At 34.0% G+C, this 17090-nt stretch overlaps 2 protein-coding genes and 1 long non-coding RNA gene across 3 annotated transcripts; 2 read left to right on the top strand and 1 right to left on the bottom strand.

Moving 5' to 3' along the window:
* Positions 1–3310: 3310 nt before the first annotated feature.
* LOC114742490 (probable disease resistance protein At4g27220) lies at positions 3311–8978 on the bottom strand. Its single transcript, XM_028930741.1, has 8 exons — positions 6155–8978; positions 5935–6047; positions 5317–5850; positions 4004–4265; positions 3753–3919; positions 3609–3677; positions 3501–3522; positions 3311–3384 (listed from the first exon to the last, which is right to left on the bottom strand). Exons 1-8 carry the CDS (start codon positions 8976–8978, stop codon positions 3311–3313), a joined length of 4065 nt encoding a protein of 1354 aa, XP_028786574.1.
* A 186-nt stretch (positions 8979–9164) lies between these two features.
* On the top strand, positions 9165–16014 carry LOC114742477 (uncharacterized). Its single transcript, XR_003739878.1, has 4 exons — positions 9165–9175; positions 14847–14857; positions 15815–15816; positions 15948–16014. It is a non-coding gene; the product is annotated as an uncharacterized LOC114742477 (long non-coding RNA).
* A 207-nt stretch (positions 16015–16221) lies between these two features.
* Positions 16222–16701, top strand: LOC114742489 (uncharacterized mitochondrial protein AtMg00810-like). The gene has a single exon (XM_028930740.1). The coding sequence runs from the start codon at positions 16222–16224 to the stop codon at positions 16699–16701; it is 480 nt and encodes a 159-aa protein (XP_028786573.1).
* The last annotated feature ends 389 nt before the right edge of the window (positions 16702–17090 follow it).

The raw sequence follows: 17090 nt of genomic DNA, 5'->3' as shown, positions 1-17090 counted from the left end.
TGAAACTTTGAGATTGTCTTCTTCAACTCTGCTTCCTTTAGCCGAGCCTCAGCCAAATAACTCTCTTTATTGTGAATTTCAGACAGAAGAGCAATTGCTGCTTCTTTTCTCTTTGAACGTTCTTCAATGGCAAGCTTCTCTTTTTCTTCAAGCTTGTTGAATGTGTCAATAGTGGCATAGGCTTTCTTGGAGGAAGATAGAACAGTTTGGATTTCTTGTTGCAGAGAATGAATTGTAGCTTGAAGGCCATGAAAGGGAGCTCCATCTTCAAAACAATGAAAGGACAAGATGTTAAGAGCATTCTCAAGCCGAAGTTTGCCTTCTTCAGAGCAAGCTATTTCACTTAGACTCATCTTCAATGAGGTTCCCAAGTCAGTGAGAGCTTTACTCAGCTCGTTATCATCTTCAAATGCTGCAATTTTGGATCCATAAGGCATGTCAACTTCCATTTCAGCACCTTCCTCCATTATTTGGAATAATCTCATCAGATCATCTTCTGCAAATTGACGACGGTTTCCCTGGTCAAACTTAATTTGATTCTTAATGGAGGTCCCTGGTTGATCCATGATTTTATCCTGTTGAAGTAAATCAAATGAAGCAACCATTATTGTAACCTATAGAATAGAATCCACAACACATTTATGTCTAAACAATAGAAGCACAGTTAATAATTGTTGACCTTCTTAATTAGGTGCATACTGAAAATAATAGTTCATACAAGTTAGTTTATTTATGTATTAAATTGTAATGGTGTTATTTATGTATTAATTAAACTGTAATGAAGTTAATGTATAGTGTCTCTAAAATACGGGACCATTTGCTTCATTAAAAAGGGAACTACCAGTTGATTATCAAATTGTTCTATTCTAGCATTAGTATATACCAGCTTTAAAGAATAAATTCCATCCCGAAATTGATGCAGTAACATGAAGGCTTACTTGTGCAGATTGATCAGTAATAGTAGAGCTGCCTGATTCCATTTCCACGTGAGGAGCTGAAGTTTTTTCTTGAGGCTTTTTTGGAGAATATATTGAAGAGATCAAAGAGATTAGAGATTATAGAAAGGTTAATCTGAATGAAAATAAATAATGTATCAATAATGCAAATATATTGGAAACCAAGTATTTACCGGTGGAGGGTTCATTCCAGTAATAGAATTTTCTGGAATCATCATTGCCATTCTATTTGATGTTTCTTTGGAAGGGCATTCATTAGTAGGTTCTTCAACTCTTTGAGGAGCTTCATTGGAGCTTCTACTTTCTCCAAGTGCTTGTTGATCACACATTGGTTCCTTTTCACATAACTCCTAAGTAAAGGAATAATCAAGCAACAAGTGATATTTTTAAAGCAAAAAGCTAATGAAACAAACCTACCTTTATAAAAACTGCTGTGCCTAGATTTGAGATTGTTAGCTCAGAATGAGTTGATGAACTTACATTGTAAACCAAATTATCCTGAATGAACATGAAAATGTAAAAACTATCACAAGGTTATGTCGTTTAGGAGCTAACTCAACCCACATCAGGAAGGACTATATTCTTACTATTTATTTTATAAAGGAATAGCAGATGCTATTTGTGATGTATTACTTAATTTTGAATTCATGATTTAATATGCTTTTCTAGCTTCCTCTTATTTTGGTACCTTCTTGAATACTTCGTTTGTTTCTTAAATTTGTTTTAATTAGATTACCCATAGGGTCAACTTTGATAAATGTACAAGTACAAAAGCATTTGTTGAGGTTTGATGGTGGAATTGCTGCTGTATCTGAAGTAGGAATTTGTTCTTCAACAATTTCATCTGTCGATACCTTAGTATTCTGTATAGTTCATAAAATATGAATAAGTTGCTAAAGAAGTTCAATTAATCGAGAAGAAAGTCTTTTATTAATTGAGGAAAAAGCTCAATAAAAATACTACAAATTATTACTATTATAAGACATTTCCATTTCTACATTGCTGCATATATAACTGGGAAAAAAGACTGAGCGTGTGTATATATATAAAACGGTGAAAGTATTAATTGAGAATAACCCTACCACAACTGAGTTAGATGATCGAGTTGTAGAGAGCTTTTCTTCAACAATTTCATTTCCTGATACGTTGGCACTCTACATAGCCCATAAATTATGAATATGTCAGTTTCTAAAATGGTTAAAATAATTAAGAAGCATACAATATATATACATTAATAAAAAGAGAAATTGTGTGTTGGTCTGGGTCACTATTGTCATAGAAAAGCATAATGTACATACCTCTATAAAATTTGACGAATTTGCGGTGCCTTTTTTAGCAATCTCCTTTGATAACTCATTACTCTAAACATTAAAAAAAATGGTATAATAAAAAGAAGGTAAACTGAGCTTTGATGTTATTAATAACTGTAATATATTAAATCTAAACACACAACATAAAAAAAATATCTTGATTTATTTGGAATAAATGGATAAGACAATGAGGTAAGAGAGAATTCATTAGTTAGTTTCTTAAGTATGCTTAGTCATAGGGAAGTATAAACACGTACATTTTCAAAATTTGGAGAACCACTGCTCTGTTGGGGCATTGCTGAGTCATTTCCAACATATTGTGGTTCCTCTTCTTCAATCTGAACAATAATAGAATATATATATATATATATATATATATTAACATAAAAATAGTAATCTTCGCCCACAAAATAAGAAAAGTGGGGGAAGTATTTAATTTCTACCAAAATTAGTAGAAGTCTGGCACTAACCTCGCAAGCCCATTCCTGAATAATACCGTATGTGTAGTTGAAGGTCTTTTCTTGTGGAAAAGAATAATCGAGATAATCAAATACTGCACAACCAAAACCACAATTTCGTTATCATTACTATGAGAAGAAATCATATGTAGCAGTTAATGATTTCGATTAACTACGTATATGTGAATACTTACTCTCAGAGGAGCTGACATTAGGTGAAGGGATATTGTTACAATCTTGCACAATACGGATTTTCACAGTTTGGAAATCAATTCCATGATAGATAGTGTGAAGACTTGGTAGTTTTACCAGTCTTATTGCAAGTAAATTTGGAAGCACATCCTTGATGACCAACTCTTGCGGCGCGCCCTGCTTCCATTCAAATACTTGAGCAAGCTCAGGAGCATCTTCTATCTCCAACGTCAAGAGACATGGAAGTTTAGCACATGTAGAGACAGAGAATAAGCATTTCAACTTCTTGCAGTGCTTTACTCGAATATGGCATAGCTTTGGGAAACATGGTTGATGCAGATCCAAAGGATTTTGTTGATTCTCTTCATCATCCTCAATTATGCTCACCAACTCTTCACAGTCTGATATGAATAGCCTTCTCAATTCTGGTATGCTTCTCGTGGTACAAGCAGACAGTATGAACTTCAACTGTTTGCATTTTTCAAATTCTAGAACAGAAAGGTTTTGAAAGCTCAAAGAGATTTTAGGTCCCACATATATATCCCTTAAATCAGCCAACTCTTGCAAGTTCGAAAGTGCCTTACCTTTCTCCTTGAAAGATAATGCCTGTAAGCATACAATTGAGATATGTTAGTCTTAAAGAGTCTCTTTAGGTGATTGATTATAAGCTAGCAAACGGCAGAGAGGTTTACCTTTCTGCTTGAGAGATCTTCTTGTCTTTTGTGTCCACCAACCAAGAAATCTATAAAAGTTTGAGGAAGCTGTAGACATCCTTCAATACTAATATATTCTAGATTTAATACCTCCACGTAATAATTTTCTGTGGAAATACTAACCATATTTGGTAAATCTACAAGGTATATTGTTTTCAAGGCTGGGAGATTAAGTTTACTCTGAACATTATGATTCTGATCAGCATGACATTCTCGAAATACATATTTCATCTTTTCTGCCTTCCCGATGCTCACATATCCCAACTCCTTAAAGTCTTTTGAATAAAAAGCTGGGAATAAAAATTCCAAATTGTTACAGCTCCAAATATAGACTTGTTGTAAGTTAGGAAAGATAGAGTGCACATTCATATGACCTTGACCATTAGGCCCCTCGTCTGTTATAATATGTTCCAGTGCATCACACTCCTTGACATACAATGTTTCCAAGAACTTCAGTGATGAGGCAATGGATATGGTAAAGAGTGATGTTAACTTGGAAAATCCAGTTATCTCAATCCCTCTCAAATTGGATTGAGATAATGGTAGTGGAAAATATCCATAAGCTGTACTTGGCACGTGCTTCGATTTGGATGCCTTGGTTAAATACAAACATGTTAATTCATTTTTTCCTTTTTCCTGGTAAATACATATGAATTCTTCAATAAACTAATAAAGAACATTTTAGTATGTTGTTATATTTAAAAAAAATAGAAAATACTTTTTTGGTTCTTTACAGAACTTGTGAAACCAAGAAGAATTCAGGAGAAATTTTATTCAGCTTTTCTAACAACTTATAAATATATAATTTTCTCTATTGTAAACAAAAGAAATGCTCGCTTTTGATATAAATTGAGCTCAAACTGAAATTTCTATCTTTCGCTTTTCTATTATTTTCTATTTAAACAAGGAAAAATTGCAAATAATGGCCATAGAAAATATAAAATTGCAATTTGGATTCTTCGAATCCTAAAATTGTTGTCAAGAACTGGCTCTTAAATATAAATTAGCAAATATTGTATAAAAAACCAAATTGCCCTCCTATTACTTGGAATACTTAAATTGTTACTTGAAATACTTAACTTGTAATTTCTAAAATTGTACTTATTATTTCGTAGTACAAATTTATTATTTGAAATACTTCACTTGTAATTTTAAATGCTATGCTTGTTATTCCCAATAGTTCACTTGTTATTTTCAATAGGAGGCAACTTGGTCTTATACTCAATATTTCATAATTCAAATTTAAGATGAGGTCCCTACCAATAACTTTTTGAATTCAAAAATCCAAATTGCAATTTTATATTTTTCAAAATCTTTATTTGTGATTTTTTCTTTAAACAATTACCTAGAAGCCAAAATTATATATTTTAATCTATACGACATCAACTTTTATAATAAAAATTATAAAGAATGTAAATTTCAACATTCTAAATACTTCTGTAAATGAAAAAGTAAAATAACAAGAAAAAATTGAACAATATAAATGTTTTAAAGTGGAAGTCAGAGGTGAAAAAGTAACCTACTACTAACATAAGGCATATTTTTGAACAAGCCATCAAAATCAATAATATATGTGTCTATATACACACAAAAAGCTACCACAAGTAGAAATCTTCACACAAAAGAATAAATTTTCTCTACTTAAATATTCACAAACTAAAAAAAAAATAGTAGGAAAGAGGTTTACCTTTTCCTTTGAGAGGTGATCTCTTTTTTGCACATCAATGGATAAATCTATAACATTATTTATGGGAAGTTGTGGGCAGTTTTTCAAACTTATATCTTGTAGAGATAATGCCTTCACAGAATACTTTTTGGTGCAAATACTCACCATATTTGGCACATCATGAAGGCTTAGTCTTTTGAGATCTAGGAGATTAAGTTCAATATGAACATTATGCCTTTGATTGGAATGACATTTTCCAAACACATATTTCAACTTTTCAGCATTGAAGACTTCAACTTGCTTTAAGTTGGAAAAGATACAACAATCATTCATATGACTGTAAGCATGCCCCTCATCTGTGACTATGTGCTCCAGTTCACCACATTTACTGATTGTTAATTCTTCTAACAATTTCAATGATGAGGCAATCGACAGGGTAAGAAGTGACTTCAACTCAGAAAATCCCTCTACACTCATCTTTCTTAAATTCTTGTATGGACATAATGAAGGTGTAAAAAGTCCACTAGCTTTACCGAGATGTTTCTCCTTTAATGCCTATGTTACATTAAAATATTTGTCAATATGTTATTACATTACAAAATCACAATCATAGTAACCAAAAAAAGTGAGACAAAGTACCTGAGTAAGGTTCAATTGATTGGCCCTGGAAAAAGATAGTTCATTGATGCTAAAGGCACTTGCTTTTGAAGATAAACGACACAGAGGCCCCATGATTTCTGCACTTGAGAAGACTGTGGGAGATAATATTCTGGATATATGTTGATGAATTTGGATACGTTTGCAATTTCTATTTCTTGTAGTGAGGGGAGTATGGTTTCCTTTTCCATTTGACGCATACCTCCCTCCTCTAAACATTGCCGAAATATGAATTCTAGCTTATTACAACCACGGATTTTCACACTTTCTAGCTCTTTGCAAGGAAAAATTGGCAATATAAATTCCAATTCATGACATTCTTCAATGTTCAGAGACCTCAATTTCGGGAACATTGAGTGATGGGTCTTTTGATTACAATCATGATGATCGTCCACTTTTTGCTCTGCAGATCTCTTATCATCACTTATTAGGCATTTCATCTTTGAGCATCCACTTATGTCCAAATTTTCCAGTTGCTTTAGACTTTGAGCTGTGGATAGACAGAAAAGATATGTCATCGAACAACCATTTAACTCTATAGACTTCAAACTACTTAGCTCTAGCTTGCCCTTCAATAGTGTGCCGTCTATTTCAGCACAACCACTTATGTATAGCTTCTCTAGTTGCTTGAGAAAGTCATTAGGAAAATCACCATGACATAATTCCCTCACACACATGTTAGAAAGTCGTAGCTCAACTAAGTTTGAGAAGATGGTTGCATGAGATTGAATTCCACTTGTATTGATGAGGCATTGTATTGCAGGCCAAGATTTCAAAGAAAGCCTAATTAAGCCATTCATGCCTTCATCTTCTTGAGGATCAACTATGTCAGGAATAAGGTTTGTCCATCTTGTATCATTACATTCTGTTAACTCAAGAATCTCTGCTCTTGCTGCCAGGGATTTGATTGTGCTTTCAGACAAGATCCCTTTTAACTTGGTTGAATTGAAATATCTTTTTGTTGAAGCATCCAATTGAAAAGAACGCTGGTAAGAGTAGTTGCCTTCTACATGATATATTCTAAATTCTTGATGAAGATCTATAATTTTAGAAGGCTTTGGATTAATTTTAAGAGTGTCATGATTTGAAATATAATACAATACTTCAAGTTTCGAGCATCTCCCAATCACTTCAAACGGGTTATTCTTTTCGATTGAACAATCTACCAAGCCTAGCAACCTCAGTTTCTCCTGTTGGCTAACTTCATTTGGCAATTCACTAATTGAACAATTTGTCAATTCAAGAGTTTGGAGTTTTTTGAGGTTTTGCAAAATAGATATATCACCCAACTCCCAATTTGTTAGGGACAGTGTTTGGATATTTTCAAGTGAATGAATTGATTTTGGTAGTGACAAGGCCAATGTTCTCTGAAACTTAACCTTAGAACACAAAAGCAAAACTCTAAGTCCCTTCATACCTCCAAAGAATGCCTCAGGAACTCCCAAAGGATGACTTGCATTATTTACCCATACTAAAAGAACCTCAAGATTAATGCCCTCAAAAGAGTTGGAAAAGTCATCTATCATCCAGGATGAATATTTTACATTCTCCTTCAATTTACTTTTAGAATCCATGATTACTTGAATCTTTTCATCTCCTATTTGATGGGCTATATCACGAATCACATCGTGCATCTTTACAAATCCTTCTCTAGTAGTGAGCAATAAAGCAGAACGTACGAGTGTGGTTTTGATTGAAAGCACTTCACTTCTTGCTCTATAGTAGCTGCCAACATTTTCACTCAGCCCTGAACCTATAGCAATTCTGCTTAAAACCTCTACTGGTATTTCATAAGCTCTTGGGAATATAGAACATAGCAGGATGAGATCTTGCGCTCCTCTATCTAGACACTTGAAGCTTATTTTCAGAGAATTGTAAAACTTTTTCACTTCATCAATGTTCCCATGCCTTAAGGATGAATCTTTTTCTATTACTGCAAAAGCATCCTCCCATTCATTTGGATCCCAATTTCTAAAGGTTCGTGCAACTGCTACAATTACAACTGGTAAGTTTCCACACTCAATCACAACTTTTGATGCTAGCAACTTCAATTTATTAGGACAATCCTTCCCATTTTCAGTGGCATGATGTAGGAAAAGATTCACTGCGTCTTCCTCAGGTAAGAGCCCTAGTTTAACAGTTTTTTGGCAGCTCATTCTTCTACAAATTGTCTCATAACGTGTGGTTAGCAAGACACAACACCGGCCCTGGGTATGGATGCCATGGTGAATCCCTATGTTCTCAAGTTTGAGCTCTTCCCAGACATCATCAAGTATTATGAGTACACTTCTAGCATTAGTGATTCTGATCCATATTTGTTCTGCGTGTGTTAAATCCTTGCCATCCTCCAACTTCAACTCCAATTTTTTTGCAATTTCATCTTGAATCTTCTTTTCGTCAACAGGATTAGGCACTTCAATGAAGACAACTTTATCAAATGCCTTTGAATTTTCAAGTTCCTTACCAATTGCTTTTGTCATTGTGGTTTTCCCTGATCCTCCCATTGCTTGCAATCCAATCCTATGTATATTGTCATTTTTCAGCTCCTCCCTAAGTTGTTCATAAACTAAGTTTCTACTCTTAAAATGCATAAACTCTTGTGAATAGAACTCCATGCCTGGAGGTCCAGCTGCATGTGCAACTTGTGAGAAGTTCTCAGCTTTCTCCATTACTGTTGGAATCTCTTGCATGATGCGCTCTAATTTCTTCGCCAGTGAATATTGCGAAAACCAATCATTACAGAAACCAAACCATTTCTTTGGTCTTGTTTCTTGCTGAATGAAGTTGTTGGCTTTTCGAACCCAATGCTTAACTAAAGGGTCAATTTGAGTTTCATTCCTTCTTTTGGCTTCTTTTATCTTCATGTCCACACTCTCCACTGCAGCTGACAATTCTCCCTTTTTCTCTTCAAATTCAGCTGCATAACTCTTGTAACGACACAAATATGGAAGTTCCTTTGTTACTTTGTCTACCAATATATCAGTACATTTTGTTGCAGCAGCACTACTGGCCACAATCTCTGCCATCTATCATACATAATGAGATTACAATTACAAAAACAACAAGGTCATATCGTGATACCTCAGGCACAACTATACTATGATCCAATATTTAGCATAAAAAACAAATCATAGTAATCAAAATCTCAGTACTTGTATAGTGCACAAAATTTCGTAACCTCTATGTTTTAGATGAAACAATCCAATATAAATATGACAGGGAAGTTAGTTTGACAATCCATTGCACTCACAAAATGTTATGAGCCTCAAGCCTTAGAAGAAAAGTTCGATTTATAAATCTAAAGAGCTCTCTCTTCTAACAAGTTATTGTAGTCTTTTAGAATGTGCTCCATAACATTGCTGGGTTGATACGAAAAAATCTGAAGTCACTATAAATTAGAAAGAAAAAGTGGTGAGAATTAAAAATATGTAAATATATGTATTTGTTTCTTTTGTCAGTTTATGTAGTAGGTTTAAATGGAAATATCTAATAATGTGAACATTTTTTACCTTAATAAACAAATTTATTATGTTAGCATAATATCAGAACTTATTTCTAGAGACCACAAATCAAAAATTGGAAAACTCAATAACCATAAATCTTATTGGTTTCTCCATAAGCCACAACCACACCAATAGGATGCCGTTGCAAATAATTTGATTTCCGCATATGACTCTAAATTTTACAGTAAAATACTTCAACCTTTAATCTATTACATTTTGTCTTGCTCACATGATTTTCCATCATCTATTGTGATAACATACACTTAAATTTCAAAAGATACTTTTTAATTAAAGTTATACTACAGTACTTTTGTTTACTAGTTTACATCATGATACTAAATTTTTAATTTTGGCTAAAATATTTTTAAAGAATTTAAAAGTTTTCCCTTTTCCTTGATTTTTTATTTACTTTTGTAAATATTTATATATTTATAATGTTTTTATCGTGTTAGAAAAGAAGCTTAAATAATTTAGCCAACGATTAATATCATCTTTAGTTGTAAAAATTTGATCTTGTTTTAGTTTTAATTTGGTCCTTAAAATTTGAAACAAGTGCTTTTGATTTTTAAAATTTAACTTTATTTTGATCTGTTTACAGATTTTTTGTTTATGGAACAGTTTTTTTTGGTTCATGAAAGTATGAAATTTTAGAAACTAAAATTAAAATAAGATCAAATTTTAAAAACTAGAGATGATATTTACCCTTTACTTAATGTATACATGAAAAAACTTGATTGAAAATTTGATTAATTTTTTAAATAAATATATAACTGACTAAGTATGTTTATAAGTGTTTGTAACTAAAGCTTTGTTAAAAATTGTATATTTTAAATTTAAATTGTTTATATAATCTCCCAATCTTGCATCATTTATAATTATAATATACGATGAAAAAAATATGTGTTTGAAATATTTTTTAGCCATTAATTTGAAAAAAAAAAAACTCAATAAATAAGTTCCAATACATGTGATGAAAAATTAAAATTAGAAAAGTTTATAATATAATCAAAATTAACTTTACAACATATTAGAAAGCTTGAAAATATATGTATTAAAGTTATTTTTTGTTGTATAAAAAATATTTATTTGAAAAATATAATATAAATATCTAAATAATTTTTATGTTAAGCAGGTGTATTTTTGTCAAAACAAAATTTTAAGAGTCAAACTTTAAGAGAACTAACATTTAGATGAACGAAAATGGCATATCAATTATATAAGAAAGATTTGTATAACATATGATTTAATTTCAAAGAATGTTTATGCACAATTTTAAAATAAATGAAAGGTTTTTATAATTTAAGTAAAATAATTGTATCTCCCGTACTCTCATGGTCACAATGACGTGAAGGATGAGACGGAAGGGCGGGATGAACCATAGTTTAGTCACAAAATTAATGATAGAATATTTTGATGACAAGCATTTTAATAATGACATTGAGAAATAGAAATTGATAATTTTGAGCATTTCCATTACCAAATACTTTATAATAGAATTAGTGATGAATTATTGATAGATTGTTTGACAGAATATATATATGCTGTTAATTCTAATCGTGAAATTAGTAACAGAATAAAATGGGGTCGCTAAATTATATTGTTAATTTATTGTTTTTTTCGTAATATTAAAGACGTTGATTTGGAAGCTCGTAATATTAATATTATGAAATTCTATGCTTACTTCTTGACTCTTGTCCGAGTATTTCAAACCCTATGATAGGAAGGACCTTTTCTGCTTGCTTCTTGGTTTGACCCTAATAAAAAAGCAACATTATCCAAATGTCAGAGAAAAATTAAGGGAATGATAACCTAAATTGTAAAGCCATGAAAATTTAGATAAGAATAAGAAAAATTTGAGAAAAATTTCCCTATTGAAAATCTTATTAGTGAGGAGGACCTGAATCAAAATGTCAGTATTACTATTATGTGTGTTGCAGAGTCTTGATATCTTCTGTGTACAAAAATCTATCAAGTCCTTATCACTAGCAAAATTTTTAATAGGAGACTTTTCTCTTGCTTTTTATAAAAGCAATCATGTTTTTAATAGCAAGAAATGCTTCTAATCAATGGTGGCTGAAGAAAATTGGTGCAGAAGAGAGCCAATTAAAGATGTAAAAATATTAATCGAAAAAGAACGAAAATACATTTAGGAGTTTCTTTCCATTTTTAATTATCTAACGAAAAAATAAAACAATTTTGTCCCCAAAAAATATTATTGAAAACTTATTAGTGCTTTTTATTATTGTAATAAATGTAAAACAACTTCTACTTTTATTAACTTATTGTTTCTGTGCTTTACTTTTGCAACTCAATGCTTAGTCAAATTTATTTGTGTGCCTGGCTGCCAGGTCATGTTGCCTAACAGATTTTTTTTAACGGTGTTAACTCTTTTCTAATGGTTTTAAACAGTAGGGATTAATAAAGCTAACTGTGTAAACTTAAAGGACTTGATAAAAAATTAAAAAAAATACAGGGACTTGATTCAAAATTCAAGTAAACTATAAGGACTGGGAAACTAATTTTTTTCCTATTATAAATCACGTTTTAACCGTCCAAAAATTACTTTGAGAAGCTCAAAGAAACATGCTCTTTAATTATTCAATTCAAATGTCAGTGATTAAAAAAAAAAAAATAAGCTGGCTTGCTGACAGTTTTTTTTTTAATTGTGATTTTTACTGCCTTTTTTTTTTTTGGTCTGACGGCCTTGCTTAAACCATTGATGATAAAAAAAACATAAAAACATGCAAGTTATTGATTTATATGTTCCTATAGTGAGATAAATATTAAAAAAGTATAAAGAGCCGTATTGTTCACAAGTAGTAGAAGATGCAGTTTATTAAATGTATAGTTTTTGTTTAGTTAGTTGGGCCTGTCTGGTTGAGTAGTGTAGGCCCATTAGTCCAATAGTTTGTTACTTCGTTCCGTTCAGTTTTGTCCAATATAAAGTGGTGTGGACTGATGTATTAAGTGTGTAAGCTATTTTACAGAATGAAATGAGAATTGAGTTTGTTTTAGCTTTCCGCGAATACTCTGATTCTTATCATGGCATCAGAGCGCATGTTGCGATCCAAAAGATTATTTCATGAGGAAGCCCAATACATCAAATTGAGCTCGGCGTCGGAAGTTCAAGATTAACCCAGAGCGTTTCGTTTCACATATTCCCTGTCTGTCCCGAAACCAAGAACACACCCTTACCAATTTTACAATCTGCAAACCCTAACCAGACTATTGCAAGAAGCATGGGAGAAGAGAAGGCAGCCGGAGAATCGAGCGTCAATTTCGCACATCCCCTTTACTTGCATCCCTCCGAGACGCAAGGAGCTTCCATCATTAGTCAGGTATTAACCGGCAGCGATAACTACACAATCTGGAGCAAGGCTATGTTAATAGCCTTGAGAGGGAAGAACAAGGTCAGGTTTATCGACGGATCATGCAAGAAGTGTGATCAAGAACCCAATCTCCAGAATCTTTGGGAACGGTGCAACGCCGTTGTTTTCTCTTGGATCTTGAACTCAATTTCGAAGGACTTGGCGAACAGTTTAGTGTATCTTCAGGAAGCGCACGTTGCGTGGGAGGATTTAAAGGAGCGTTTTGATAAGATATCCGGCTCCAGAGTTTTCTCCCTCCATCGAGAAATACATTCCCTGCGCCAAGGCGAGTTAACCATTTCTGGGTATTACTCACGGTTAAAGGAACTCTGGGAAGAGCAGGCCAGTATTGTGGCAATCCCGTCTTGTAAATGTGCTACATCTAAAGCCTATAACGAGGCTATGCAACAGCAAAGGTTGCTCTAGTTTCTGATGGGGTTGAACGAGGTCTACGATAATGCGAGAGGCCAAATACTTTTAATGTACCCCCTTCCCACGGTTAATCAGTCATATGCGATGGTTCTGGAAGTTGAGGCACAGAAAAACATTGCCAGTATGGAGAAGGTTAATGTCACCGAAGGGGCAGTGATGATTGCTAAAGGCAGAGGCAGAGGAAGAGGTAGGGGGAGAGGAAATCCCCCACCGAAATGCAATCACTGTCATAAGAGAGGACATACGAGGGATAATTGCTGGGAACTAATCGGGTTTCCAGCTGATTTCAAAGGTAATAAAGGGAGACAGAATCAAGAAGTCAGAGGAAAACAGAGTGGGAGCAATCGGGAAGGAGAGGCTCTCACAAATGTCTCCACCGTCTCACCAAGCTTTACAGCAGAGCAATATGAACGCTTGCTGGAGCTGTTGAAGAAGGACTCGAATGCTGATGCTCATGCGCTAAGCGGTACAGGTTTGCCAATTCTATACTCTTCTGATTTAAAACACAGTAAGTGGGTCTTAGATTCAGGAGCCACCACACATATGGTCAGTGACCTAGGATTATTGGACAATTATGAACTTATAATGGACCAATTAAAACTATAAGGGTTCCAAATGGAGACAGATTTTCTGTGACTCACGTAGGAGATATTAAATTTCCTAATGGAATTGAATTAAAAGGGATTTTATATGCTGCTGAGCTTCAATTCAATCTAATATCTGTTTCTAGGGTCACTAAAGAACTATTCTGTGTGGTATCTTTCTATTCTGATAAATGTATGTTGCAGGACCTTCAGGATGGGAGAATGATGGGGATTGGTAGAGTAGTGCACGGTTTATACCTTCTGGATTTAGAAAAGAGTTACATTGATACAAGGATAGATACTGATACTTGCTGTTCTGTGAATCATACTGATCTGTGGCTTTTACATAAAAGATTTGGACACACTCCTGTGAATGTGTTGAGACACTTAGACATTGTACATGACAAATCAGTGAATATGAATAAAAGTTGTGATGTTTGTTTCCAGTCCAAGCAGACCAAACTTCCATTCCCTTCTAGCTGCATTAAAACTAAAAAATGCTTTGATCTAATTCACATGGATGTTTGGGGGCCTTACAAAGTACCCACTCATTCAGGTTTTCAATATTTTCTGACTATAGTAGACGATTTTTCCAGAGCAACTTGGACGTATTTGATGAAACATAAATCTGAAACTGTTAGTCATATCAAGAATTTTTTTGCTTATGTTCAAAATCAGTTTGAAAAGTCTGTTAAAAGGGTAAGAAGCGATAATGGCACTGAATTTATCAACCATGAATTAACAAAGTATTTCCAAGATAGGGGTGTCATACATGAAAGTTCTTGTCCTTATACTCCTGAGCAGAATGGTGTTGTAGAAAGAAAACACAGGACCTTAATGCAAATTGCAAGAGGTCTAATAATACAATCAGGTTTGCTAATCAAGTTTTGGGGTGAATGCGTTAAAATGGCAACTCATCTAGCAAATAGAATCCCTAGCCGAATATTAGATTTCAAGAGTTCCTATCAACTTGTACATGGTCAGACCCCTGACTATAGTGATTTAAGAGTTTTTGGTTGTTTAGCTTATGCCACAAATCTTATTAATTCAGATAAGTTTCAATCTAGGTCAATACCATGTGTTTTCTTAGGGTATTCTGATAATAAAAAGGGGTATATTTTGCTAAATCTAAAAGATCATAGACTGTTTATAAGTAGACATGTAAGGTTTGTTGAGGATGTTTTTCCATTTCAGATCACCAATGGTACGGATCAAGGGGGAGTGTCTGATGAGGTTAAAAAAATGTTTTATTTTGATGATCATAATGAGCACTCTCAGTCGGAATTCACAAGGGATTCTAACTCTACATCCAATTCAGTGACTAATAATGATGATAATCTTGATTCTGTGATTGATAATACTAATGATCAGCCCTTAAATTGCACTGGTGTGAACTCTGATTGTGTTAATGAACGTCCTGTGAGAGAGAGACGTCCCCCTATATGGTCTAGAGATTATGTTTGTAATATGGCGAAATCCAACACTAGTGAATCTACTTGTAACATAGTAAGGAGATCTGTATGCAAATATCCAATAGAGAATTATATATCATATGATGGTGTTTCCCCTTCACATATGAGCTTTCTTTGTTCGATTGATTCTGTCATTGAACCTATCTACTATGCTGATGCTGTGTGTGACAATAATTGGGTAATAGCTATGGAAAATGAAATAAAGGCTTTAGAACAGAATGAAACATGGGATATTGTTCATTTACCTAAAGGAAAAAGGCCAATAGGATGTAAGTGGGTTTATAAGGTAAAATATAAGCCTGATGGGACCATTGATAAATATAAAGCTAGATTAGTAGCAAAAGGCTATAGTCAGATTGAAGGGGTTGATTATAATGAAACATTTTCTCCTATGGTGAAAATGGTCACTGTTAGAACTGTTTTAAAGATAGCCGCTGTGAATAATTGGCCATTGTATCAAATGGATGTGAATAATGCCTTTTTGCAGGGAGATCTTGATGAAGAAGTTTACATGACAATACCCCAAGGTTTTAAGAACCAAGGGAATAATATGGTGTGTAAACTTAAGAAGTCCCTCTATGGGCTTAAACAAGCCTCAAGGCAGTGGAATCAAAAACTTTCACTGTCTTTGATTAGTGGAGGTTTTGTGCAGAGTAAACATGATTATTCTTTGTATATTAAACATTATGATGATGCTTTTGTAGTTATTCTGGTTTATGTGGATGACTTATTGATTACTGGGAGTTCTGAGCAAAGAATTAATCAGGTTAAATCATATCTGCATAGTCACTTTAAAATTAAGGACTTAGGTGTCATGAAATATTTTTTGGGCATTGAGGTGGCAAGGTCCAGAAAGGGAATTATACTGTCCCAAAGGAAATATATACTAGATCTTCTTGCAGAAACAGGTATGAGTGGTTGTAGACCCCTCAGTTTGCCTATGCCACAGCATTTAAAATTGACAGCTTATGAAGAAGGGAAGCATCGAAAGGAGGATCTGTTCGCAGAACCAGGGAAGTATAGGAGACTGATAGGAAAACTAATATATTTAACTATGACAAGGCCTGATATTTCCTTTCCTGTGCAGGTATTGAGTCAATTCATGCAACTACCAATGAAGTGTCATTGGGGAGCTGCTATGGGAGTGCTGAGATACCTCAAACAATCGCCTGGTCTTGGAATTCAGCTGAGCTCAAAGGGGGATTTGAAGCTTCACTGCTTTTGTGATTCAGATTGGGGGTCATGTGAGACCACGCGGAGGTCCGTGACTGGCTATCTTCTCAAATTAGGAGATGCACTTATAATCTGGAAAACAAAGAAGCAAGTGACAGTTTCAAGATCCTCTGCTGAAGCTGAGTATAGGGCATTGGGTTCAGCTGTCCTGAAGTAATCTGGGTGAGAGGTCTTTTAGCCGATCTGGGGGTGTCTGTACAGGAACCAGTGGATGTGCATTGTGACAGCAGATCTGCAATCTACATTGCAACAAATCCGGTCTTTCATGAGAGAACAAAGCATGTTGAGATTGATTGTCACTTTGTAAGGGAGAAGGTGACAAAGGGTTTAATCAAATTGCAACATGTAAGGTCTGCTGATCAAGAGGCTGACATATTAACCAAAGCAGTGGGTAAAGAAACACAGATGCGGTTGCTTAGCAAGTTAGGTGCTTTAAATGTTTACCAGCCCCAAACTTGAGGGGGGGTATTAAATGTATAGTTTTTGTTTAGTTAGTTGGGCCTGTCTGGTTGAGTAGTGTAGGCCCATTAGTCCAATAGTTTGTTA

Source organism: Neltuma alba, unplaced genomic scaffold (assembly GCF_004799145.2).
Source record: "Neltuma alba isolate B1F8T4 unplaced genomic scaffold, ASM479914v2 tig00003788_pilon, whole genome shotgun sequence".
In the NCBI taxonomy this organism is placed as follows: Eukaryota; Viridiplantae; Streptophyta; class Magnoliopsida; order Fabales; family Fabaceae; genus Neltuma; species Neltuma alba.
Note: the sequence above shows the minus strand (reverse complement) of the source record. Positions and strands in the feature narration are given on the sequence as shown.

What these genes read in the sequence shown, in the direction of transcription:
- LOC114742490 (XM_028930741.1), bottom strand. Translation starts at nt 8,978, where the DNA reads ATGGCAGAGATTGTGGCCAGTAGTGCTGCTGCAACAAAATGTACTGAT. An exon ending in ATCAATTGAACCTTACTCAG is followed by an intron (nt 5,851 to 5,934) that starts GTACTTTGTCTC and finishes AATGTAACATAG; the next exon opens with GCATTAAAGGAGAAACATCT. An exon ending in AAGATCTCTCAAGCAGAAAG is followed by an intron (nt 3,523 to 3,608) that starts GTAAACCTCTCT and finishes GTATGCTTACAG; the next exon opens with GCATTATCTTTCAAGGAGAA.
- LOC114742489 (XM_028930740.1), top strand. Translation starts at nt 16,222, where the DNA reads ATGAGTGGTTGTAGACCCCTCAGTTTGCCTATGCCACAGCATTTAAAA.